The sequence below is a fragment of the Spermophilus citellus genome (genome assembly GCF_964194105.1).
Source record: "Spermophilus citellus genome assembly, chromosome: 1".
In the NCBI taxonomy this organism is placed as follows: Eukaryota; Metazoa; Chordata; class Mammalia; order Rodentia; family Sciuridae; genus Spermophilus; species Spermophilus citellus.
This window is the reverse complement of record NC_138182.1, coordinates 233,954,128-233,981,261: the sequence shown is the minus strand read 5'-3', so window position 1 is coordinate 233,981,261 and position 27,134 is coordinate 233,954,128. Positions and strand designations below refer to the sequence as shown.

The 27,134-nt window shown below is 38.2% G+C and overlaps 1 protein-coding gene across 8 annotated transcripts in view; it reads left to right on the top strand.

Moving 5' to 3' along the window:
* MAST4 (microtubule associated serine/threonine kinase family member 4) overlaps positions 1 to 27,134 on the top strand; it is a gene marked incomplete at its 5' end in the record, with an annotated part of 570,488 nt that overhangs the window by 165,677 nt on the left and 377,677 nt on the right. For all 8 annotated transcript variants that reach the window (XM_081294782.1, XM_081294780.1, XM_081294779.1 and 5 more), the window contains one exon: positions 24,870 to 24,994. In XM_081294782.1, the coding sequence (XP_081150908.1) occupies positions 24,870 to 24,994 (125 nt within the window). The remainder of the gene's footprint in view (positions 1 to 24,869; positions 24,995 to 27,134) is intronic.

The window sequence follows — 27,134 nt, the reverse complement described above, 5'->3', positions numbered from 1 at the left end:
TTATACATAAAATTCATTGTGATATATGAATATATGTACATAGCATAATTGGGTCAGTTTCATCCTATAGTTTCTCTCTTTTCCTCTCCCTCATCCCTCCTCCTCTATTGCTTTCCTCTATTCTACTGATCTCTTTTTTTTTTACATGGGATGCTCTCACCCCATTTTGTTCCTTATTTTACTATAGCTCCTGCATATGAGAGAAAACATTGAACCCTTGACTTTGTAAGTCTGGCTTATTTCACTTAGCAGGATAGTCCCCAGTTCCATCCATTTACCAGCAAATGCCATAATTTTATTCTTTTTTATGACTGAGTAAAACTCCATTGCATATATTTATGGTATTTTTCTTTATTCATTTATCTGTTGATGGGCACCTGGGCTGATTCCATAACTTGATTATTGTGAATGTGCTGCTATAAACATTGGTGTGCCTGTATCACTATAACATGATTTTAGATCTTTTTGATAAATACCAAGGAGTGGAATAGCTGGCTTATCTGGGAACTCCATTCCTAGTCTTTTAAGGAATTTCTATATTGTTTTTCATAGTGGTTGTACTAATTTGCAGTCCCATCAACAAGTATGAGTGTACTTTCTTACCCACATCTTTGCCTGCACTTATTGTTTGTATGTTTGATGAATGTCATTCTAACTGGAGTGAGATGAAATCTCAGTCTAGTTTTGCATTTCCCTGATTGCTAATAATGTTGAACACACACACACACACACACACACACACACACACACGTTAGCCATTTGTATTTCTCCATTTGGAGAAATGTCTTTTTTGTGTGTGGGAGGGGGAGTGTGTGTGTGTGTGTGTGTGTGTGTGTGTGTGTGTGTTTGGCAGGGGGATGTTCTTTGAGTTCTTTACATATAAGTGAGCAAGATCTTCTCCCATTTCTTTAGGCTCTCTCTTCATACTTTAGTTTTCTTTGCTGTGCAGAAGCTTTCTAATTTGATGCCATCCCACTTACTGATTCTTTTTTTTTTCTTATACTTAAGGATTATTAAAAAGGAAGTTGGTGTCTGTACCAATATGTTGGAGTATTCACCCTGTGTTTTCTTCTAGCAGTTGGAAAGTTTCTGGTCTAATGCCTAGATCCTTGATCTACTTTGAGTTTACTTTTGTGCAGGGTGAAAGATAGGGTCTTAGGTTCATTCTTCTATATGTGGATATCCAGTTTTTCTAGTACCATTTGTTAAAAGGCCTTTCTTTTCTCCAATATGTTTTGATACCAATTAAAGATTCTTAAAAAATTTCAAAGCCAGAAAACCCACAAATCACTTTCTTTAACTCGAAAAATAGCCAAATTAAGATATTTTAAAACAAAGACCTTTTAAAAAACTCCTCGTTTAAATTTTCATATTAAACTCAACTTTAAAATCACTAAATGTTAGGTTCCTTTCATTTCATCAGACTGCTTTTCTCTCTAAATACACATATTTTGGAGGAACTCTTATTATTTTTTAAATCTGAGACTGAGTTTTGTCTACATACCACAGTCTTGTCTGCCAGTTTATAAATCGTCTGGAAAAGCAGTTGAAATGCTCGCATTTTTTGAAGAATTATGGATTTTAACTTTCTGAAGATGAAATTTCTGGGAACAGAAATGCGGCTGCCACATGGGCTGTAGAGTTGGAGCATTTGGCGCAGTGAGGCAGTGCTGGGGGTGGGAGGGTCTGACCTCCAGCCAGAGGAACACAGTCCTCAAACACCACTGTGCTTTCCTGAGGTTAAGGCACAAGTTTTCACTTGAATCCTTCTGATGTTCTACTAATGCTTGTTCTCATTTTTTTTTACTTTCCTTTGATAAGTGCAGACTGTTTGCTATTTTAAGTGGGACAGTCTAAATATTATTTAGTCTAATCTATATTTTATAGGTAAGGAAATTAAATCTTAAAGACACCCTGTGTTTATTAATTTTAATTAGAAAATTTACTTTGATTAAACTTTTTTTTTTGTATTAGGATTGAACCCAGAGGTGCTATACCACTGAACTGTATCCTCAATCCTTTGTAATTTTTTTGTTAAAGGATCTCACTATGTTGCTGAGACCGGCCTTGAAATTGAGATCATTCTGCCTCAGCCTCCTGAGCTGCTGGGATTATAGGTGTATTCCACTGCACCTGGCTTAAAGTATTTTTGTCCAATAAGAGGGGCAGTAATTGTGCTCACCATTTGTGCTAGAGCAGTTTATTTGAAAGCTTTAAAGTGCTGCAGAGGTGTAAGTCTTGCTGCAGATAGAAGACTTGAAGCATGAAATTTGGCCTTTAGCTTTATTAAAAAAAAAAAAAAAGATTTGGTTCTCATTTCTTAATGGTAGCAGCTCTAGCAATTTTATCCTTACACAATTAGGTTGCTGTACATTAATTTTTGGTAATTATCTTTGTATAGTTAATTTTTTAAAATGTTTAATCATTCTTAGAAGAGATTTAGAAAATCCATTGAACATCAGCTTGTTTCTGAAAACAGTTCCTTGGAATTTGTATTGGAATATGAGAAAAACATTCTTAATTTGTCCTCTAGATAGCTTAGCTAAGGATTTAATGAAGTAATATGTGCTAAGCACTTAGCCCAGTGATGGGCAGCTATTACAGTTTTGTATATATATAATTGAATTTGGGAGGATTTGGAGTTGATGGGAAGCAGAGGCTCATGAAAATCAGTTTGGTACCCTTATTATGTAGATTTCTACTTTATGTTCTTCACTGAGTTCTTGTCAAGCCAGAGCTAGATAGGGTACAGAGGAGGAAGCATCATCTCTGATCTTAAAAAAAAAATGCAGTTTCCACTAGTTTCAGGCAACTATAAATGTACCTTGGGACATATCCAGTTGCTAAATTTAAATTAAGTCAAACTGAACTTGCCATCAGAAGCCTTTGCCTAATCTATTCTGTTACTTAAAGATGAACCTGCTTCCCATTACTTAAATTTTACTCCAAATACGTTTTTATGGACAGAATTTGACTTTGCTTAAAACTATGATTTTTGTGAAGACTTAGTTTATTGTTTGAAAATTTTACCATCCAGTTGTCATTGATAAGGTTTACTCCACTTTTAGCTCTTTGAAAGGAAGATTTATGATGTATTTATTTATTTGTCCCTACCAATAATCACAGCTAACATTAAAAGCTTATTACATGGCAGGTACTACTATTAGGGAACTACATTTATTGAGTTATTTAATTCTTATGACATCTCTGTGTGCCTTTGAGGAAGGTGCTTTTTTGATTAACTTGCAGAAGTCATATTGCTTGTAAATAACAGAGCCAGGAATTGCAACCAGGCATTGTGGTTCCACAGTCCATAGTCACAACCAGCAAGATGTTCCTAACATAATACTTACCAGGATGTTTAAAATAAACTCTAAGTTCCAATAGGATCAATGAGAATACTCCTAGGTGGAAAAATCTTTGCTCAGTTGAAATCTGGGGCTGACTCATGTGTAAGGCTCTGGCTCCCTTAATTATAAAAGTCAATGAAAACTAGGCAATTAATACAAATTAAAAACCTTAAAATTTACATTTGTTAACCCAGCAACTCTATTTCTAGGGATTCATCACAAGGAAATAATCATGAGTGTGTGCAGAAAATTAACTGTAGTGATATTTAAAGAAGTACCATTTATAATAATTAAAATTGCAATACATATAAGGTGGCATACAAGTGTGACCATTAAAAATAATATTGTAACAATTATTTTAACATTGAAAGAGGCTTATAACATTTATTTAATGTGAAGTCCCACTGTTGAATGGTTTCATAGTATTGCATATTTCCTATGACTTTCTAAAATTATAATTATATAATTGCATATTTGAGGGAGAGGAAAACAACTTCTCTCTGCTAAGGAAGATTTTTCAAACTAGCACGATGGTTGGCTCCCTTCTTGCATAGGCACGTGAAGGACACTGTGGCTTTTTTTTTTTTTTTTAATATCCTGCCATTCAATCCATGAGAAAATGTTTACCCCTGAGTTTTTTGGTACCATTCAGTGATATATTAATCACTGATAATTATAAGGAAAGAGCAAAATGAAGGAAATAAAGAGGAGAGGCAGCTCAGCAATAACACAGATTTGGGACAAACCTGCGGTGGGGGCTGGCCAGTGGAGACTGAGAACCGTCTTCAAGGTATCAGGGCATGAGGGAGTGGGGGAATTTTTGCAGCTAAGCCATTGCTGGGGATTGTCAGGGAAGGGCCCTTTTGGTCCTCACCTCCATTCTTTGAGGTGGTCAGTGTTCCATGTTGAATGAGGTATTTTCAGGATTCTAGTCCCAGATAACAATTTCCTTTCTTTGCATGATGATGGAGTCTTGTCTGGGATTTAGGTCAGGCTGATTCAGAGTGACTGTGAGGTGCCTCTTGTTCTAAAATGGAGAATGTATTTCAAAATAGCTTTGCCCTGTGTCAAGTTCTCCCTAACAATAATGAAGTCACATACCTTAAAAAATCTCAATTGGTCAAAGGTCATCTGGGATGTGGAGCCCATACTTGGCTCTTCTGCACTTGGTTCCAGGATGCAGTTTGGGTCCACATCTGCTCTGTGTGTCTGTCTTATTTCTTAGATCAGCGTCTATCAAAGACATGATCTTTTGGTAAGTTGCAGGAGCATGAGAGGACAAGTCCATCGGTAAGCATCATAACTGCTAATTTCCTCTCAGCCAAAGCAAGTCACATAGTCAAGCCATGTGTCAGTGACCCAGAGTCAAGGGCTGGAAGCATATTCCAGACACTTTGATTCCTTGGCAAAGATACAGAGATATAATGCTACTGAAACAAAGAAGAATTGGGACCCATAATTTAGACTATCATAGTTAGTTTCTCTCCCTATCTTTCTTTCTCTCTCTTATCTCTCTCTTTTAAATATCTTTTACAGTAAAGATTTTTCATTTACCTATATTTTAATAATATTTGTTCAAAGTAAATGATTTAGAGCCTTATAAAGAAAAGATACAGAGCCTTATAAAGAAAAATCTAAGGCCCACACTTCCCTAACTAAAGTTTTAAATCACCAAGAGTGTTACATTAAGAGAGAAGGAAACATGGGGCCAGTGTTGCAGCTCAGTGACAAAGCGCTTGCCTGGCACATGTAAGGCACTTGGTTTGAGCCTCAGCACCGCATAAAAAAACCAAACCAAATAAAATTAAATATAGGTATTGTGTCCATCTATAACTTAAAAAAAATGAAAAAAAAGAGGAAACAATTAGTGCTATTTCTTTTTTGCAGGGCTGACATTTAAACAACAGACTTAGTGCTTGCTATGCCTATCACTGCCTGAGGGGAAATAATTTTTTTTTTTTTTTTTTTTGAGGCTAATGATGTTTTCTGTCTTTATGGCCCGAGAAAGGCACCCAGGAGCATGGTGTAAACACTGACTGAGGGCTGGGGCTGTAGCTCATTGGTAGAGTGCCTGCCTCGCCTGTGTGAGGCATTGGTTTGATCCTCAGCACCACATAAAAATAAATAAATAAAGATATTGTGTCCATCTATAACTAACAACAACAACAACAAAAAAAAAATTGACTGAGATTTGGAGTCCCCTGATGAGAAAGGGAAGCATTATTCTAATCATTAGAGACCCTTAAGTCTGTAGGCAGGGATATGAGGTAATGAGCCCCACCATTCACAGTGAGGAAGCTGCAGAATGAGGAACAGAACCTCAGGATCTTGGATCCTGGCTTTTTGGCTTTTTTTTTTTTTTTTTTTTTTTTTTTTTTTTTGGTACCAGGGATTGAACTCAGGAGCACTCAACCACTGAGCCATATCCTCAGCCCTATTTTGTATTTTAGTTAGAGACAGGATGAGTTGCTTAGGGCCTTGCTAAGTTTTTGAGGCTACCTTTGAACTCCTGATCCTCCTGCCTCAGCCTCCCAGGATGAAGGGGGAGTACAGGTTTGCCTGGCCTCTTGATATGCTGATGAGTGCCCCAAATCTTTGTCTTGCATTCCACATCTGTGGTGTGCGCCTCAGCCTTACCAGTCAAGTTGAAGGATTCTTTTCCTTGTAAGGATGGTTCTGTTTTCCAAAGGGCATTCAGGTGGGTTGGAATATAAAAGAAAGAGGAGTCTCTTTCTTCCTGTAGATTATATAGGAATGTAATTTGCACATAGTACTAATAAATCAACTTTGTAGACAGTATAAACTAAAATTTCTAAACTGTCAGAATGTTTTATCTTGGCGGTTGGGGGGAATTGAGAAATTTTTCTTTTCTGAATTACGAAAATCAATTTGGAATCATACCTGCATATTTTTCTTTTCTTTGTCCTTTCTTTTTCTTTCTTTCTTTTTTTTTTTTTTTTTTTTTTTTTGGTACCAGGGATTGAATCCAGCACCCCTTAACCACTGAGCCACATCCCCAGCCCATTATTTATTTTAAGACACAGTTTCACTAAGTTGCTTAGGGCCTTTTCCAACTTGTTGAGGCTAGCTTTGAACTTATGATCCTCCTGCTTCAGCCTCACAGACTGCTGGGATATAGGCCATGGGCCACAAAGCCCAGCACACCTGAACATTTTAAGTAAGGCATTTCTAAATGAATTTTACTTGGAGAAGGAAAGGAAAAAAAATCCTGGAAAAAATTTTTTTCCTTTAAAATTAACCCAGAGGCCCTTGTGTTAGAATACTGTGTAGCACTTAACAGGTTTCTCATCCTGAATATCTCCTTAATTTAAGCAAGTTTGAAAATATTCAGATTAAAGATAATTTATGTAAAATGATGATTTTATGGTTAATTTTGGTATTTAGTAGATATTGCACCTAAATACAAATTCTATACTCATATACTTGCTAGTTTCCTCACTTTTGTAAACCATCAAAAGAATGCCTATATAAAAATGTTATGGGTTGGGACAATAGCTTAACACAATAGTAGTTTATTTTTTGTGCTTGTGAAATCGTTCTAGAATAAATGTTTTTTTAGTTAGGGGTTCCCTTTAAAGTCCTGACTTGGGAGAGAGAGATTAATTTTAATTCACATTCTTTTGCCAGGATCCAGTCAGATAGTCATAGCTGATGGGTATGTGGTGGTGGGGTGCTAGGAAAAAACAGGGTCCTGCTGAGCAGTACCTCAGGGACCAACTGCATAGAAGCAGGGGGAACATGACACTAAGTTGGGGAGACTGGGAGAAAAGAAGATTTTAATGAAATCAGAGGATGTGAATTCAGTCTCAAGTGCCTATGAGACATGTAGGCACACAAGTAGGACCGTGAAGTCACAGACGCAGAATCGTCATTTTGAAAGGAAAGGAAGGCAAACTACATATTGGCTGCATAAGATGAAGATAGAAAAGTGTCAATGGATTTGGCCACGTTGGGGGGGGGTGGGGGGGTGGGGGGTGGAGCTTGGACAGCGGTCTTGAAACATGCTATTGGGTATGATGGGGCTGAGGAGTGAGTAGTGGATAGGTTCCATTTCCCTTAACTGCCCCCTTTTGAAGGATGCCTGAAACATTAATGTTTTGAAATCTGGCACATTTTGAAATTTTCAAGGGGCAAAGATTGCCACAATTCTTAAAGTCATTGCTTTCTTGTTATACTTTTTGAATTCTTTGGCTCTTGGCTAATAGAAAAAAACAGATCCACAAATAATTTATATTTAAAGTTTTACTGATTTAAAAAATTTTTGCTTCTACTTGTTTTATTGTTTAATACTTGTAAAACTGTGCACTGAAGGCATATAACGGAGGGCCGGGATTCTTTTTAGTTGGTGCAGTCTCTGTTTCAAAACTTATAAAATTGTGTAGTTCATCAGTCAAGAGTTTATGAAGCTGGGGAATGTCTCTACCCATTTTTTTGGAGTCACCAGGCCATAAAAAGGCAATTCCATCATCATTTTCTTCCCAGTGACAGTGCATGGTTTCACGAAGCCTTTAAAGCCATTCATGGTCTTTACAGCTCTTGTGTCAGTCCATAGATATGTGTGTGTGTGTATACACACACACACACACACACACACACACACACACACACACACACATACACACACGTATACATACATACACATATGCACACATATTTTTTCTTATCCGTATGTTCTTCATGGAAGGTGAGTGTTCTGGTGTATTTTTGTAAGTGTCTGCAGTTTTTCTCATCGGGATAGAAAGGTCTCCTGACACAGGCTTAATGGAACACACAGCTGTCACCCATTTTGGCAGATGCTGCCTCCCAGTGGCTCTTTGTCAGGGAACCTTCTGCTGGAGCTCATCTTCCATGCAGATGGTCTCCTGATGAGTCATTGCCCCTCTAACGTGCATTCATACCCAGCTTCCCAGGCACTGGGTCACCCATTATGTAGTAACTGCCAAGTGGCCACCATTTTTTTTTAGTGGCAGGTTGCCTGCTCCCCATGGACATGGACTCTCTCCTTTAGGCATTTTGTACCATGGAACCCTTTGGAGAGGCAAGGAGTCAGGCACAAATGCAGAATTAAAGAAAGAGGCTTAATGAAGACTGAGAGAATACAATGCATTTCCTGACACTCAGAGACATCTGAGAGAGGGGGTTATTTTCTTTGATATATTAGTGAGCTTTAGAGACTACTTCAGCAAATCTGGCTTTTCAGAAACCCACTTTACAATTCTGTACAGATAGTACAGAATTAAAACATAGTTCTGAGTGTTAATTCCGACGACCTTAAAAGGGCTGGTTTATGATTCTGTTCCTTTTGTGGAGAAGAAGGTAGATTGGGCCTTAAGTCAACTTGATCTAGAATTTTGAGACTGCTAGGGCAGGAAATCAGACACAGTTAAACCACTGTCACCTGCAAAAGAAGTTGGTCGTCTTGACCTTTAGCTGGGTATATTAGATGTAACAACCCAACTCCAGCAACTGAAATCATTCAAAGCACACCAAAGAAGAGAATGTCATTTTAAACTATTTGCTAGCATGTATGTGTCTAAATGTATTTCTGTAAGGGGGTTGTTTTCTGGATCAGTTAGGCTAATGAAGAAACTTAACAAAAAGAAAACAAAAATTTATAGATGTCAAATCCACAAAGCACAATGCACCCCGTCCCCTTTGCGTTCTAGTGTAATGCTGTAAATGATGGACTTGGGCCCTTCCTGAGGAAAGAAATGAATTTACTGAATCCATACATCAAAAATTCAAGTTATTTGTTCTTAAAATTCCCTTTACAGTAAGAAACTGATTTATTTTTCTTATAGCATTTTATCAAGGCACTGAATTTTTTGAAGAGGTCTAAGCATTTTCTTTTCACTGGTTGGTTTCTTTCTTTCTTATTTCTTTTCACTTACTTGAAAATCTGTTAATTCTAATGAAATAGATTTTGGCCTGAGTATGGTTGGGCCCAGTGTTTTTTTTTTTTTTTTAGTCTAAAACTAGAATTTATTTAGATATATTTTAAAATTTGATTTAAATTTATTTTCAATTAATACACAAAAAAAAATAAAATTTGGATATATTTATTGAGTACCATGTGATATTTCAGTAATGTGTAATGGGTAGTATTTAAATCAGGTTTAGATATATCTGCTTCCTCAAACATTTATCATTTCCTTATGGTAAAAACACTTAAAATCCTTTCTTCTAGATTTTTGAAATATTGGCCTGATTTTTGATCCTTCACTCACCATACATGTTTAGGTCCCCAAAAGCTTGCTGATCCAAGCTCATCTCCTTAGATGTGTAGCCCATATAGAGATGAAGTAGTTTGAGCTTTCTTTGAGTCATTTGTATAAATGAGGAAACCACAAAACTTGAACTGATGATGTAATAATTCAGGGTGGGAAATCTTAATTAAAATAATAGAAATTAGCAGTAACTATTAAGTTTCACACCCAGCATTGGAGTTACTGGGGAGGAAGAAGTAGACTGAGGAAGGCAAGAGCCTGGGGATAGCCATTGCTCACCACACTGGGACCCATGTCTGTGTTGGACATAGGTAACTTCTAGCTCTTCTAGTGTCATTTTCTTGTGAACAATCAAACAGCAGTGCCACTGCCTGGCTGTGCATGTGAGGTGACAACTGCACATGTGCTGGAATTAGTAAATCAGACTGTATGTGAATCCCGTGGACAATAGAGGCATGGTAGTTGGGTGCAATGCCGTAGTACCTAGGGAACCTGTAGATCAGAAAGAGAACAGGGCACCTGGATTAGATGGAGTGGCATTTAAAGATAGAAAGCAATAGACATGGAGAGCCACCTTAATATCTTACGCTGCTGTTTCAGCTTTCAACGGGAAGGAAGTGAAATGGGGATCTGTGGCCCAAGATGCCAGCCCTGAGTCAACTGCTAAGTTGCCATACCTTTGCCTCTGATAATCAGTGTCCTTGTCTGCAAAATGGGTATTTGGGCCCTATCTTGTTTAGTGTTGCTATAATAAAATACCTGGGACTGGGTAAGTTATGAAGAAAGTGGTTTATTGTGGCTCATCATTCTATAATCTGAGAAGCACAAGATGGAGCAGACAAATCTGGTTGGCTTCTGGTGAGGGCTTTGTGCTACATCATGACAAGCAAATGTGTGTGGATGGAGCATGTGCCTATGAAAAAGAGAGAGAAACAGAGAAGGAAAGGAAAGGAAGAGAAGGAGAGAAAGAGAAAGTCATCTTGCTTTCTTTGTACCTACTGGCTCTGGAGATGAGGGATTCAGCCTCTTGAGTCTTAACTGGCTCTGGTGAGACCTAACTCCCAGGAGACCTCACATTTCTCTCAGTGTCCACTACTTCTTAACGCAGTTACACTGTGGATCAAGCTCCTACATGGGTTTTGGTGGGGCAAACCATAGCACACCCTATACCCTCAAGGTCCTTTTAAGTTTGAACAGTAAATAATTTTAGCTACCAAGATGAGAGTGGGGTAGTCTTTTCAGAGAATGGTTTCCCTTCATTTTCTCTCACTTTCTAGACCCCATATTCATTCTCTGTCTGTCTCTCCTTCTCTCTCTCCCTCCCTCTCCCTCCCTCCCCCCCACTCTCTCTCTCTCTCTCTCACACACACACACACACACACACACACACACACACTTCTGTACAAGGTATGCTCCCTTCCTACTTTCCCCTCTAGCAGCATATACCAGTAGGTGTCCTGTCTCTCCTCTCTGAAGCTGAGCACACCCAGTTATCCATCTCTTGCTTAAAACTTGTTTTCAGTGGCTAATCAAAGCCACTGGGGATGTAGATGTTTTTTAACTTCCTGGATGGAAACTGACATTGATGCTGACTGTATGTCAGCTCCACAGGAAAAAAAGTAGGCCAAGAAGTGCCAATGCCACCAACCGGGAAGTTTAAAGATTTATAAAAATTAGTGTTTCTGATATATTAATGACTCGAGTGGTAGTAGCCTACATTTGTCTTTGTCATGTTCTGTTGTCATTCAAGTACTTAATCAACACATATTGTCAGGGCTAAATTTATTTCCTTGTGTCTGCCTTGCCAGATAATTTCTCTGTTCTTTGACAGTAATGTCGCAGGCACCTGAATCAGACCTGGGGCTTTATGCAGGTGGAGGGAAAGTCCCCTCCTTGCTTTTAACTGATTGCTGAATTGCTCACTGGGGAAAAAATTGTGAAAGAGGGAACAAGGCCATTTCAATGCCTGCTTCCTTCTTTCTGGGTAAGAACACAGACGGAATGATGGTGTTGCCAATGTGGTAGCAGTAAGACCAGAGCCTCTTACTAGGCCTTGGGGTACCTCCCTCTTTAATCAGATTAAAGGATCCCCCACCACCTTTTTAAATGTAATACTGGGGACTCAACCCAGAAGTGCTCTGCCACGGAGCTGCATCTCCAGCCATTTTTTAGCTTTGACACAAGGTTTTGCTAAATTGCCCAGGCTGGCCTCTAACTTGGAATCCTCCTACCTCAGCCTCCTGAGTAGCCAAGATTACAGGTGTGCATCACAATGCTAGTTAAGATGAACTCAGGGGCACTGGACCACTGGCCACATCCCCAGCTGTATTTTATTAAGAGACAGGGTCTCACTGAGTTGCTTAGCACCTCACTTGGCTGAGACTGGCTTTGAACTCATGATCCTCCTGCGCCTGGCAGTTAAGACCCTTTTAAAAGAGCATTTAGAAAGTGTGAGCTTCCCTGCCCTTCTGTCTCCTGCCCTGTGAGGACACAGAGATAGGTTCTCATCAGACCAAGTGCCAGCCCTTTGGCTTGGACTTGCCAGTCCCCAAAACTGTGAGAAATAAATTTCTGTTCCTTATAATTTACACAGTCCCAGGTACTTTGTTAGTAAAAAACTAAGTAACCTAATGCAAACTAAAACAAACCATGGCCACTGTAACTTATTAATACTGCTCCAAATTCTGCTATAGGAAGGCTTTAGCATAAGCCTTTTAGCATAAGGCAGTTAAGCCCCCAGCTTCCCATTCCTATAAAGAAGAGGTGTGTACATTGTCAAGTAACACACGTGGAAGTCTATATGTGTACATGTGTGTGTGCACACACTGCATTGCACCCTTGGCTTTTATTTAGCATCCTATAACGTAGGAAGTACTTGAATTTTTTTTTTTTGTCCTAAGTTACTCTGAAGGGCAGTAAAAATTGTGTGTATCACTAACTTTTTATTAGTCTCTGAAACAAATCTTTCTGGTCTCATAAATAATGAAAAATGGTTTAGATTGATCCAATAAACTTCAATTCTTCTTTTTGTTAAATAGTAAGAACAGCATAACCCACTGTTTCTGACTTTGCTTTGGCGGCTCAGTAATCTCAGTGCACAGGTTTTGTTTTGCTTTGCTCTGTCTCGATAGCTCGTAGATGCAGTAGTATATACCAATAACAAAAAGGAAAGGGAAAACAATATATCGTAAGCACAGGGTGATGAGTGTTGCTCTCCCACCCCTTTAGGGAGTAGAACAGAAAAATAAAGAACATGGTGTGTGCATGTATGTGTTTTGTATTGGGTACTGAAATCATCAGGGCTTTGTGGCAGGCTAGGCAAGCACTCTACCACTAAGTTACACGTCCGGCCCATTTTTATTTATTTATTTTTTGGGGGTACTGGGGATTGAACTTAGGGACATTGACCACTGAGCCACATCCCCAGCCCTATTTTGTATTTTATTTAGAAACAGGGTCTCACTTAGTTGTTTAGGGCCTTGCCGTTACTGAGGCTGGCTTTGAACTCTCAATCCTCTTGCCTCAGCCTCCCAAGCTGCTGGGATTACAGGTATGTGCCACTGAACTCAGCTTATTTTTTTATTTTTGAGACAGAATCTCTGCTAAGTTGCCCAGACTGGCCTTGAATCTGGGATTCTCCTACCTTATCCTCCCAAATTGCTGGGGTTACAAGCATATAACCATGCCCCTAAAGAACATGGTTTTTGAAGCCCATTTATATCCAAATTGCATTCTAAAAACCTAATGTTATTTTTTTTTTTTTACAAACTCTTCTCCTTTACTCTCTCTCCTGATACTTTAAGAATTTTCTCTTTGTATCCTCAAAGCAAAGGTCTACACATTACAAATTCTAAGAGCTCAGTAAATAGAGTGCAGATAACATGGGATGCTCAATTAAATTTCAAATAAATTCAGATAAAGAAATAATCTTTAGTATATGGTATGTCCAATGCAGCATTTAGAGCATACATATTTAAATGCATTTGAATTCAAATTTTGTCAAGGTATTTGTATTTGTATTCATTAAATTGGGCTATCCCATTAGTAAATACTGGAATGGTTCTGTATCCAGGCATTATTAGACATGTTGCCTCATAGGTCCCTGCATGACATGAATGGCCAGAGGTTACAGGCATTATCATGCAACATTCTTTTCATGTTTTATTTTTCCTCTCTAGCTACTTAGTTATGTTGAAGCCTGGGCCATCTTTGTGGATGACCCCAAGCAGATCTAATCTCTATGACGTGTGAAGGTCTGTGTGCCTATGCTCCATTACAATGCCTTCAAGATAGTCACCTTGCTCTCTGTGGATTCAAATAATGGAGATTAAATGCATTTAAAGGAATGGCTAAAAGAAAATGATCAGGCTTCAGAACTTGAGAGATAACCATTTGCAGGGTGATTGGGATGACCACGTGGCTGTCTCCCCCTGCCTCAGCCCACTGATTTTGCCCATAAGCATATCTGAATTCTCTAAAAAGGAATGTTGAGGATCCTGGCAAAACTCGTGACTGTAAAATATGAGGCAATGACCTTGGAGTTCATAGCTACTTAATGTCACCTGAGCTTTCAGAAGTAGTAAGTGGCTAAGTAATAGACCAGAAATGAAAAGACTGAATTCCAACTCTATACCTGCCATTCATTTTCAGGTAGTACGGAGACAATCATGACAATAACCTTGGCTTTGATTCATCTCTCCTTAAAGACAAGAGCATTGTTATGTTTGGTAAAGCACTTAGATATTTGTTAGGATTTAATTCAGGATGGGGGAATCATTGCTGGGATAACAATATTGCCCAGATCCTCTTGCCAAATAGTGTGGGCATGAACTAACCTTCCTAATAAATGAAGTGGAAGGGCAGGTTATACAGTTGCTGAGACCTCTCACTCCAGACACACAGGGATCTTGAATTGCTTGCCATTTGGAGGAGTTGGAGATCTATTAAGTGGGTTTTTTGTTTGTTTGATTTTTTTTTTAACCAGGAATTGAACTCGGGGGCATTCAAACACTGAGTCTCATCTCCAGCCCTATTTTGTATTTTATTAGAGAATAACTCACTGAGTTGCTTAGTGCCTGGCTTTTGTTAAGGCTGGCTTTGAACTCACAATCCTCATGTCTCAACCTTCTGAGAAGTGCTGTTTTGAATGAGTGTTTTAATGGTCCTATTCTAGAGTTCTAGCTTCTTCTTTTTATTTATTTTTTATTTATATATGACAGCAGACTATTAACAAGCATTTTTTTTTTTGGTACCAGGGATTAAAACCAGGGGTACTTAACCACTGAGCAACACCCCAACATCTATTATTTTTTATTTTGAGACAGGGTCTCACTATGTTGCTAGGGCTTCACTAAGTTGCTGAGATTAGCTTTGAACTTGATATCCTCCTGCCTCAGCCTCTCCAACCACTGGGATTACAGGCAAGTGCCACCATGCCTGGCTAACAAGCATTTCTTAAAACTAAAATATTATATTCTTTAGGGAGCAAACATAGACATTGTCTTTGAGGAGAAAGAATTTGAAATCTTTTTGGAATACATCCAGCATGGTACTGGAAGCTATTCCAAAGAACTACACATGGAAATATGATTTTGTGAACTAAGCTGTATATAGAAAATTCCTTATAAAAATAGAGAACCTGTTAGGAAATTTGGGCTAGGCTGGATATTTCTGCTTAGATGGCAATGTGGAGTTTTTTTTTAATCCCCTCTAAGGGTACTTTTGTTCTTTTTGTTTCTCTTGTAAAGCTTCTGGTCCTCAACTCCTCCTTGGCTTCCTTTATAACTGTTTAGATGTAGGGCAGTTGTCAAAAATGTTTAGCATCACAGGACAGCTAGTGACATTTAGATGCATCAATTAAAGCATCTGTGGGTGCAAAGAAGTATTATTGAGCAAGTTTCATAATGTCTCCAAAAAAATAAGAGACTAAGTACAAATTGTTCTCTATTATAATAAGTTAATCAGCTTACATTGAAAATATGCATCATTTTATGGAGGTGGCAGACTCTTGAGTTGGAAATGGGTTTTAGAAGAGAAAAATCAAAACCAAGAGAAGTGATATGATCTCCTCCATATCAAGTTTGAGGCCTATGAGTCTTTTTCATTGTTATTATTATGAAACAAATGGACAAAAATTGAGTACTCTTCTAGGCAGTGTGGAAAAGTATGGAAAAATATAGTCCCTGGGAGAACTGTATATGAGAGATAGAAAGGAGTATTAAGTATGTGATTCGGTTCCAGGTATGGGGTATTGTACTAGGTATGATGAGGGGCTATAGGGACAGATGAGATCCCATTATAGTACATACAGAGTTTACAATGTAATGGAGCATATTGTGTCCAGAAACATGTGGCGCTTGTACATATGCACCTACATGGAGAAGCAGGTATTATGATGGTGGGAGGTAAGGCCAGTAGCACCCCTGCTTGTGGCTTCAGTGCCAATGGTAAAATGCATAAAGCATCCTGAGAGGGAGCTAGAACATCCCCTGAGTGCAAACTGTGTTCAGTAGTGTGCTTGTCACTTTATACATGTGGTAGCTACTATCATCTAGAGGTGGTAAGGAAAGGGAATCTCAGAGAAGGAATGCAAGTTATCCATGGTTCTAGCTAATGAATGGTGAATCAGGTTGCCTAGCTGCTTTCCCACTCTGTGCGCCTGAGTCTATCTGGTGAATGGAATGAGAACCAGTTATTCCCAAAATGTCTGGTGCTGGACAGAATTTGATCCAGTCTGGAGATGACACCAAGTAGAAGACTCTTGCTAGGAAGAGATATTTAGCAATGGAAAGTGGAGGAGATAAGAAGTCATTGTTTATTGATTGCACTCTTCTGTTTGCCTTAGGGTACAACCGGCTCCTTACTGACATTCTAAAAATTAGTTCTCATGATTGCTTCCTGGGATTGCCATCATTTCCATTTGACAGAATGATTATGAGAAACTGAGGCTTAGGAGGTTAAGAAGCCATGGTCACAAGCTACAGTATGGTTAAGGTTTTAATTTGAAATATGAACTTTGTGACTGGGGTCAAATGGTGTTAGACTCAAAATCAACAGTTTGATTTCATGAGTTTAGAAATTGAGGCTATTTCCAGGATCTGGAGGGGGCATCTAACACATTTAGATGGAGTGAAATTTTGGCAAGGATGGCACTAACTGGGTTGAGAAACCAAAATGTGCCAGGGGAGGGGAAGCACCAACTCTTCCTCATTTGATGATTATTTTGAACTGGTCAAGGTCCTGGTCTTTGGGAGAGGTTTCAGACGGGGGTGAAGGAAGCAGGTATGAAGAGGGAGAAGGAGGAGGAGGAAGAGAGAAGGGGGACTGACAAGTACTTTAACAGCTGCTCCACATAGCCACAAAATGACTCTGAGAAAAAATGGTTCTATTTATTTGCCTTTTCCTTCCATATATCTTGCCAGCAGCATTCATCAATATCTGTCATTTCCCAGGGGGTTTAGACATGTCTAGCAATTCATTCTACTGAATTATATTTCAATACACGATTGGAGGGAGGCCAGATTGCAGATGTTAACTCTGACCCCTGCCCGGCATCGCTTAGACACCGCCACCACCCAGCTCCTCGGGTACCCTTGCTCAGGCAGACATTTATTCCAAGCAACACTGTTTGGTGTCAGATTCTTGTTACCATGTTCTCATTAGAGTAGGCTGTATTTAATACTTCTTTAAAAATCAATTTTACATCGTCACATTTGCCTTTGGTTTGTGTAACTGGAGTTTTGGGTCAAATCATTATTTTTTCAATAAAATTTTTTTTAATCCAGAAAACCACCACATGACGGGAGACTGCCTTAAGGTCTAGTTGCAATGGGAAATGGGTGATCAGGGCTGGGTATCATTGCAGAAGCAGAATGGGAGAATTTTCTGAGTGTTGGTACACTGAAAAGGGAGTGTCATAACACAAGTCTTACGGCTGCTGAGGGGAGGGGAATCTAAGGAAAATGAAAGGGATATCAATAGAGTAGAGGAAAGGGACACAGAGCAAGGAAGGTGGGGAGGGAAAGGGGAGATCCTGAGAATGATATTGGCCAAATTATATTGTTATATCATGTGCATATATGAATATGTAAATGAATGTCACCAGTATGTACATTTACAATGCACTAATTAAAAATACGGAAAAAAATACATACACTTAATAAAAGAAAAAAGTAAAAGGAAGCATTTCAGCTGACCAAGCTCTATCAACATGTATTAACTGATTTGATCCTAATATCTGTCCTAACTAGAATTTGAGAGTCCATCATGGCAAAAGAGAAGAAATACCACATTAAGAAAAATTAAGGGAAAGTAAGGAAAAAAGAAAGGCCAAATATCTCTCTATGACTTTGAATTGTTTCCATTGAGAAACACACTGGGTTGGCATTTTTGTCCTTTTGTCATAAAATGGCAAGGGTATCAGGGTGGCTATTTGGGATCGAGGGTATGGAAACCCCTGCAGCCTTGAATCACCTTGCCATATTGCCCACACCAGAAGTTATTTTTGATTTAAAACCACAGCTACAATTGACAGTGGCAGCGGCAGCTTGAGATTCTGCTCCATAGCCTCATGGTTTGTCTAAAGGCTCTGATTTCTGTATTGTAGACATATGTGTTCTGTTATTTTTCAAAAGTTCCCAGCTCTCTCACAGCATGGACTGGAGCTTCAGTGACTCCTTAAAACATCTGTCATGTACCCAGTCTGTCTGGGCTTGCCCAAGAGAAGCTGTTAACTTCTGATGCCTGCTTCCCTTACTCCAAGCTTCCTTTCAAAGCATGCCTCTAGCTTTGTCGTCGGTCTCTTGTAGTTAGTTATGTTGCTTCGACATTCATTCTATGTTAAATGTAGAATGGTGGTGATAATATTCTAAAAAGTGAACTGGGTACCTCTGGATTTGATTCTGATAGCAAAATAGGTAATTTGATGGAGACCTTGATGCCCCATTGGCAATCCCTGCTCTGATATCAACCTCCCAAGACATGCACGCTTTCTTGCTCAGCTTCTAGTTGCTTTGTCAACTGGAGATCACTGATCAGTGTGCAGTGCTGCCTTTAAGGACTCAGAGTCAAGACCCTGCTTTGGACTTCTTGCATGAGAAAACACATTGCACTCTTTTTAAAGGCTAGAATAGCAGCTCAATATAGGAGTCAGTGAACTTCAGCACTCTCTGGTCACAGGTCTGTTGGTTTCTCAAATTATATTTATTTATGCCATTAAGAAGAATGATTTAGCAGCACTGCTGATGTTGTCTAGGTACAGGCATTCTTTCACAGTGGGACAAGAAATTGGAAGGCAGTCACCCATGTGAGCAGGAAGATGAAAGGAACCATGTCCCTGTGTTGTACTAGCACCACTGAAGATGAATAAAGGAGGCTATAATTGCCTGCGAGGACTAGAGTCATGACGACCGGGAACAAATGTTTAGGAGTGAGCAATGGGGCATAGAAGAAGAGTCTCTGGACGATGATGGAGTACACCTTAGGGCACTGGCTGCTGAGTCATGGGTTCTGCCCAGATTCAGCCAGTGACTTATCGTGGTCTTTATCCTTTCTTTATTTCTAAAGTTTGGAGGGTTCTTTAAAAATTCAGATCCCCTGACTTGCAAATGATTTGAAGGACTTAAGTTAATTAGTGTAATTTGCAATAGTGGGTGTCTATGTAGATTAATGTAGAGACCTCTTTTTCACAAAAAAAGGATCCCATTATTATTTCCTCTATATGGCATAGTGGTTTTAGCTATACCGCTAAGGATTTTGTGTGTGTGTGTGTGTGTGTGTGTGTGTGTATGTATATATGTATGTACTATGTAGGTATACACTATGTTTTGTTGACCCATTTATTCACCAGTGGAAATTTGGATTATTGGTACCTTTTGTCTATTGTGAATAGTACCACTATGAACATGGGTATACAAATATCTTTTTGAAGGCAGCTTTTACTTTTTCTTTCCAACGTAATGGAGGGTGAACTTTCTGGGAGCTGCTATGAGAGTTGAGCAGTATATCCCGAAGAAGCAGTGAGCTTGTAGCCAAAACCTCTAAATCTATAAAGATATAGGCTGAGAGAATAAGGTCTTCCAACAGAGCATGTGGCCCCATTTGCCTGCTCATGGCACCAATGCAGTGGCAGCTTACCATTGCTCTTTTTGTTTCTAGCCCTTTAGCCTCTGTAATGCTACTCTCATTCTCTCTAATATCCTTATATGGCTCCCTTACCTTCCCAAACCCCTGGGAGCAATGCATTGCTACCTTAGTTTCCCTCTTTTCCTGGTTGGTATCTTAGAGGAGTGAACAAAGCATTTCAGAGTTCTTATGTATAACCGATCACAAAAAGTCATATCAAAACAATTCTTTTTTTTTATATAGTTATTTGGTTTTATTTTCTCTTTGATGTCCTGCTTGTAGTCTAAAAGAAATAACCCCAAATGTAAGATGGCGGGCTGATTACTCAATCTGTGCACTTCAGGTGACACAGAGCTTTTTTAATGGAAGCTTTCAAATCTAGTCAGGTGCCATTATTCCCCAATGATAAAGTAGATCTCCAGCGGCTATATTTAATTCTTTATATGGCCATTCTGTGAAAGTTATTGCTGACTTGATGTTTTCCTATTTCCTAGGGACAGTGTACCTTTGGGGTGCTTTGAAAGCATGTATCTCATCTGAAAGCTTGCATTTATGAAGTTCCTGCTTCTAGTTTTCTTGGAATTCAGGATGGAAATAAAGGAAAGCGCATTCAAGGAGAGGTGATATATAGCCTAGATAGAACCAAGGCACAATCTGCGTTTAGACTGAATAATCTATTCTTACTATATAACCAAAGCAAGCTGCAAGACTTCCCACTCTCATTCTGTGAAGTCACAATAATCAGTTTAAAAAGTTCTAACAATCTATATCTCTGTGTTTGAAATCTTATAGTTTCTTACATTAGTCTGGTTGACTGATTCTAGCTTTAAAACAGATTCTCTTTATTACCTCTAAATTTCTAGTTACAGTACTATGTAGAAAATATTTAATATATGTTAATGAGCATGGCAGGATTTTAGAAACGTGTTTCTAAAGAGCACAGAGCTGATCAAAGTTCCATTTGGAAGAAGCAGCTCAATTCGGTATTAAAACAGAGCAACCAGATTGCTAGGCAAGCTCACCTCTCATACGACAAATTGGAAATGGTATTATCCATTAATTTCCGCCCTGTGCAGCTGAATAATGCCATTGACAGATGCTAATTTTCTTAAATTGTAGGCAGCAAATGATGCATGAATATAGCAGCAACACACTTTCTAGAGGCTCTTGGTAGTCATCAGAAAGTGAATTTATATAAAGTTTGATGCAATCACTACCAACTATGGCAGTATGTTAGTGCCTTCTAATGACTGCCTTAAATCCATCTGTTGTCCTCTTTTTCCTATTAACACTAATGGGGGTCCAGGCAGGAATGAAATGTCCCATGTGATGTATTAACAGACCCTCCAATTTGTAACATTCATAAGATTGCTTAGGATAAAAATCTATGTACAAACAATAGTATCTAAAATTTTATCCACTATAGGTCTATAAACATTTCATTGTATATGTAAAATGCTTCCTAATTTATTTTTTATTTTTTGCACTGTCTTAACAAGACTTTATTTCTTCCTCTCCTTTTAATTCCATATATGTTGGGTAGTTCTTTTCACTTTTTATTTTTAAAGTTTCTTTGATTGCATTAATTTTTGAATATATTTTCTATCTTAGACTTTCCAACAGTCATGTTGTTTTGTGCAAGTTTTACAGCTGAAGAACCTGAAGCTTGGAGAAGTTTGGGACATAGTAATGGAATTAGCTGTGTGGTACAGAATTGGAAATCAGCAGTCTGACTCTAAAGTCATGTAAAACTAGAGCAATTAATTTTTACTGTTGCTGGCAAGGGCCTTTCTGTCCTGTGGTTAAGGCTAGAACTGTTTTTAAATGTCAAAGTGTCATCTTTTGGGTTAGGCTCTGTTAAGCTAACAAAGGAATTGAAGGCATTCCTTTTGTTAATTACCAAGATTGGATTTACACATGAGCTAGCAACAAGTAAGACATACATGATAATGTTAAATTCAACAGTAATTCCAGAGGAGGACAAGATAGCATGCAAATCTTGTTACGGGTTTACCAGTTTGGTTCCAGTGTGCTGACTTACCTTGAAACAACCTGTGAGATTTAACAAAATGGAAGTATTCAAAATGTGACTCAAAGTATAAAGAGAGAAGGGGTCTGGGCCTGAGTCCCTTCATTGTGCTCAGGGTGCTGGTTATGGATTCTGTCCAGAGGTTTACATCCTGCTGGGCTACGCCTGATCTCAGTCACTCAGGATCCTAACACATGACTGTTCTGCACTGAGGATTATCCAGGAGCTGGTCTTGATGAGGAGGTTCTGCATGGTTCCTTCTTTCCCACTACCTGTCTCAGACCTCTCCGTTGACTTCTTGCTTTGCCAACTAGGACCCTTAGAGTGTCCTCATCATCACTTGGGCTTTAGGGACTGCCAGTGCTCCTGGGTAGTTTAACATGTAAGAGTATAGAACACATTTTTTGATAAGAACTATTAAAAGTAATATTGTAAAATATTATACACAGTAAATAATAGGGAATAAATATAACTGCATATAGCTACTAGCCACTTTCATCAAAGCTTAATATTTGTTAAATTTCTTTAGGTACTACTAAAAGAAAAAAAGAGAGACTAATTTGTATACCTTTTCCGTGAAATAAAATATTTGCCCTTAAATTTTTCTCTGATTATACTAGATTTTCCAGATGTTTTTGCACCTACCATTAGTTTTCTTAAAAAGAAAGTATACGGGGCAGAATGAATGTAAGGCCAGCGAGGATTCTCTGTCATTTAAATGCTGACATCAGGTAGCTTCTGTACCCTTTCATGTCTCTCTCCAAAACACAAACAAAAGAAATATAAGATCAAAGACATAGAAAGAGACCCAGGAGGGACCTCCCTTCCCCCAAATCTATGCATTCAGATTACTGAATAGGTTGATATATTTTTAACAAGTGAGGTCTTTCAGATAGAATTATTAAAGAAACCATTTGTTCAAGTCATACTAATTCTGCTTTCCTAAATTCAGTCTGGTTTTGCTGCCCTAAGTGTCCTGCTTTGAATCCTAAAGAGGAAAATTTTCTCAAAACCCTCTTAGTCCAGCTTTTAGTTCACATTTCAAAATAAGGCTAGGGAAAAATTAAAATTCTGGATTTTATATTTTAAATTCCCTTCAACAAAGTATGTCTGAATGTCTTTGAGACCGTGATCAGAATCACAGAGGGTAATTAATTATATTTGAGTTTTCAATGACAGTGTTCATGTTCCAATTAATTGACAGTTGCTGTGTTTATTTGCTTGGAAAAGGTCATAATCTCTTATGCGTGGATGGCGGGGAGCAGGTGATAAAAATCAATGTGATACTATTTTTGTAAGAAAATGTAGGTTGTAGAAAGAAAGTCTGAAGGAAAATCATGGACATGTCCAGAGTCATTTTTATTGGTGTGATTCTAGGTGACTTTTTTTTTGTATATTTATACATTTTCTACTTTTTTTAAAGTATTTTATTTTATTTGCTTTTTTTCTTCTTTCTTTTTATTTCTTTCTTATATACATGACAATAGTGGAGTGCATTACATTCATAATTATCCATTCACAGCACAAATTTTTTGTAACTCTCTATATAAGTATGTTCACACCAAATTATGCCATTATACATGAGCTCTCTTATTTTTTGCATACAATTCTTAATATACCTTTATACCACCATTTATCATATCTCTTCTCTCTGTTTGCAACATTTTCTACTTTTGAATGAAAACAAACATAGCCTAATCAGAATAGATGCTTTCCATCTTGACTACTGTTATAGCTAAATAGCTAACATGTACCAGTGCTTTACTCACACAATCCTTTAAACAATTCTATGTAGTTGATTCTATCATCTCCATTTTAGAGGTGAAAAAAAAATGTTGTTCAGCTATAGGGAAAAATCTCAAAAGCAGATTTATCTAGAGCCTGTGATTTTACTGTGTAATAAGAGAATGAAAGATCAATTTTGGCAAAATAAGATGTCATTTTCCTTTTGTATTTAAAATATAAATTTCTGAAAGCACGTGGGTTAAATAAATCATTAGATCACTTAACTGGGCAACGGATGGGAGATGCTCCAAGTTCCTGTGTTTTGATATTGTTGATAGTTAATAGATTATAATAGTTATTGACCAGTGGGATGTGCTTGTTGGGTGCATACATAAGGGAAAAAGAAGGAACAGATGCTACTGAAGTAAAGCTGGAGTCCTCACAAATCTGGCCCTCCAACGAGAGTCCATTTTTTCATTGTCCCCATGTTTTCTGGGAAGAAAATGCTCACTCACCCTGTCATCATTCAATAAGTGGTGGCCAAGTCATGTGCTAGTATTGGAGCAAAGCAGATAAAAATCAGACAGGGACTGTTTATACTGAGCTTCATTACTATGTGAATGATCGTGGCCACCCTAACTTTTCTGAAGTCAAAAACCTCATTTCTTATATATATCAATGCTTGTCTAATTCCTGTACCAAGGAAGTAACAATGTGAATTGGTTCACCTATTTGACTTTTAAAAGCATACACTGTGTATATTAGAGTTCAAGGTTGATGGAAATTGCTCAGTGAACCTAGACTGACATTGATGTCCTGATTTATGCAAATGGGTACCATTATGTATGCTGCAGACATGGTTGGATGGTCACCAGCGCTTCACAGAGAGAGAAGCTGAGAAAAGGGGCATCAGCCCCACTTCACCTTGAAAGAATTCCACCCCTTTCTTTTGTCGGTCATGATCTGCACTGTGTAGACTCTTTTTCAGTTGATTTCCTAGATCACTACTCTTTCTGCATTAGAGTTTTTCAAATAACATTTATAAACGCATGCATTTATTTTCATGATGCAGGGAACGCTTTTTTGTATTAATGTATATTCTCAACACATTCCAATGGAATATGCAGATAGGAAAAACCACTTCATCCTACCCTGATGAAGCTACTTGTGCAGGAGATCAAGAGATTTGCTTGGGTCTCTGTGGAAAGTCAGGGTCAGAACACACCCGCGATCTCTTGACTTGAAACAGTTTTTCTCTGATTGTTAACAACATAATCTAACCCAGTATGGCAGAAGTAATAGAGAAGACGGCTAGGAAGACACCCAACTCTGTCATAGAACTATTGTGGTCTGCCTGTGACTTATCTTTTTTTTTTTTTTTTTTAACCCCAACAGGACGATACCTCCTTCCAAATGCAGTGGCTGGCCAGGCGTGGCCAGCCTCAGCAGAGACATCCAACCTCGTGCGCATGCGCAGCCAGGCCCTGGGCCAGTCGGCTCCCTCGCTCACTGCCAGCCTGGTGAGTGTTCCCATTGGTGGGTCCAGGTGGTCCAACCCATCTCCTGCCTGGTGTACTTAGGTTTGTTGAGTTTAATTTGGTACAAACTTACACTCATGTAGCACTATATACAGATGTGGCAATGCGAAATACCTTGCTTTCAGTGTGCTGATTTTTACCGCCACCCCTCCGCATGTGGGGTATTTCCACTTGCCACCGTTTACCACCTGTACTCCCAAAGAAATGGAAATGTTTGTAGGCTTTTTATTTCTTGAAAAATTTTTAATTTCAAACTTAGAGAAAAATTATAAGGATAAGATAAAAACACAGAGCTCCAGTTTATTCTAAATCTAGGTTCAATTAAATAACATCTTGATTTGCTCTGTTAAGTGTTTTCTCTGTGTATATAAATACATATCCGTATGTATGTGTGTATACATATGTATATGTACATTCATATACTTTTGAAATTTATTTTTGGTTATATATATTACAGCTGTTTGTTATCTCAGTTATCAACTTGAGTAAATTTGTGACCAACACAATCCTATTATCTACTCTGTCATCTTTATTTCAATTTAATCAATGTACTCAATCATGTCCATTATAACATTTTTCCTCCTCTAGTGTAGGATCCAACTTGAGGTTATGTGTTGTATTTAATTGCCTACCTCTTTAGTGTTCTTTAATCTGGGATGTTTTCCATATACTTTGTCTTGCCTTTCTTTTTTTAAGTTGTTGAAAGCATTTCTTTTTTCTTTTCTTTCTTTCTTTTTCTTTTTTTTTTAACCTCTTTTATTTATTTATTTTTATGTGGAGCTGAGGATTGAATCCAGTGCCTCACACATGCTAAGAAAGTGCTCTACCACTGAGCTACAATCCCAGCCCCTTTGTCTTTTCTGACACAGACACTTTTGTAGATTTTTTTTTTTAATGAACATTCCTTATATTACATTTCTCTGTTGTTTTCCATGGCGAGATTCAGCTTTTAGCATTTCAGACCAGAATCAGGCATTGGTGATGTGTCCTCAGGGCATAATGTCCATCTGCCCCTCACTATGAAGTTAATTTTGATCATTCAGTCAAGGTGTTGCCCAATTTTTCTACTGGAGTTATGTCTTTTCTCCCTCATAATCTATAAGCAATCTGTGGGGAGAGACTTTCAAGGCATGCAAACATGCTTCTCATAAAATATTTCCCCTACATTTACCATCTGTTAGTGATTCTTGCTAGGATCATTCTTTTCTAGGATGATTTAAAATGGTGTGGGCTAGGAGTGTAGCTCAGCAGTAAAGTACTTGCTTAACTTATATTCCAATCTCAGCATGGGGACGGGGGGAGGGGTTCGCTTTTCCCATACCAGGACTCTTCATATTTACCAGTTGGCACATGGAATGAATATTTGTTAGCAACATGAACTTGCACTTTCCTTTTCTTCTCCAAGTATAGACCTTCATTTTTAAACATATGCTTATTAGATTTTTTTGTTGTTGTGTTTAGTGGGCATCTTCTCCACCTGAACCTTCTTCTCAGCTTAGAAAAATGTACAAGTAAGTTAGTTTTTACATTGGTGGTAGAGTTGTATGGCATGGAAATAGATTTTTAAACATCTTTTACTGATTTTTATTATTATAAAGAATATGTATTTTATAATAAAATGTGTAATAATATGTATTATTATAAATGATATATATTTTATTTATTGATATTAAATTATACTGGATATTTTTTTTTAAAGATGCATTTTATTTTATTTTTTTTTTAATTGATTATTTATCGCATTACATAGTTCATGATATATCATCTTTCATACATTAGACTCAAATTGTGCTTTGAACTCCCATTTTCACCCCAAATACAGATTGCAGAATCACATCTGTTACATATTCGCATTTTTACATAATGGCATATTAGTGACTGTTGTATTCTGCTACCTTTCCTATCCCCTACTATCCCCCCTCCCCTCCCCTCCCCTCCCATCTTCCCTCTCTACCTCCCCTGCTGTTGTTCAATTCTCTCCCTTTTTTTTTCCCTCCCCCTTGCCCCTCATAACCTCTTATAATTTTATGTATCCTTGAAGGTCTCCTACCATTTCCATATGCTTTCCCTTCTCTCTCCGTTTCTCTCCCCCCATTCGTCTTTGTTTACTGTAGTCTTTTCC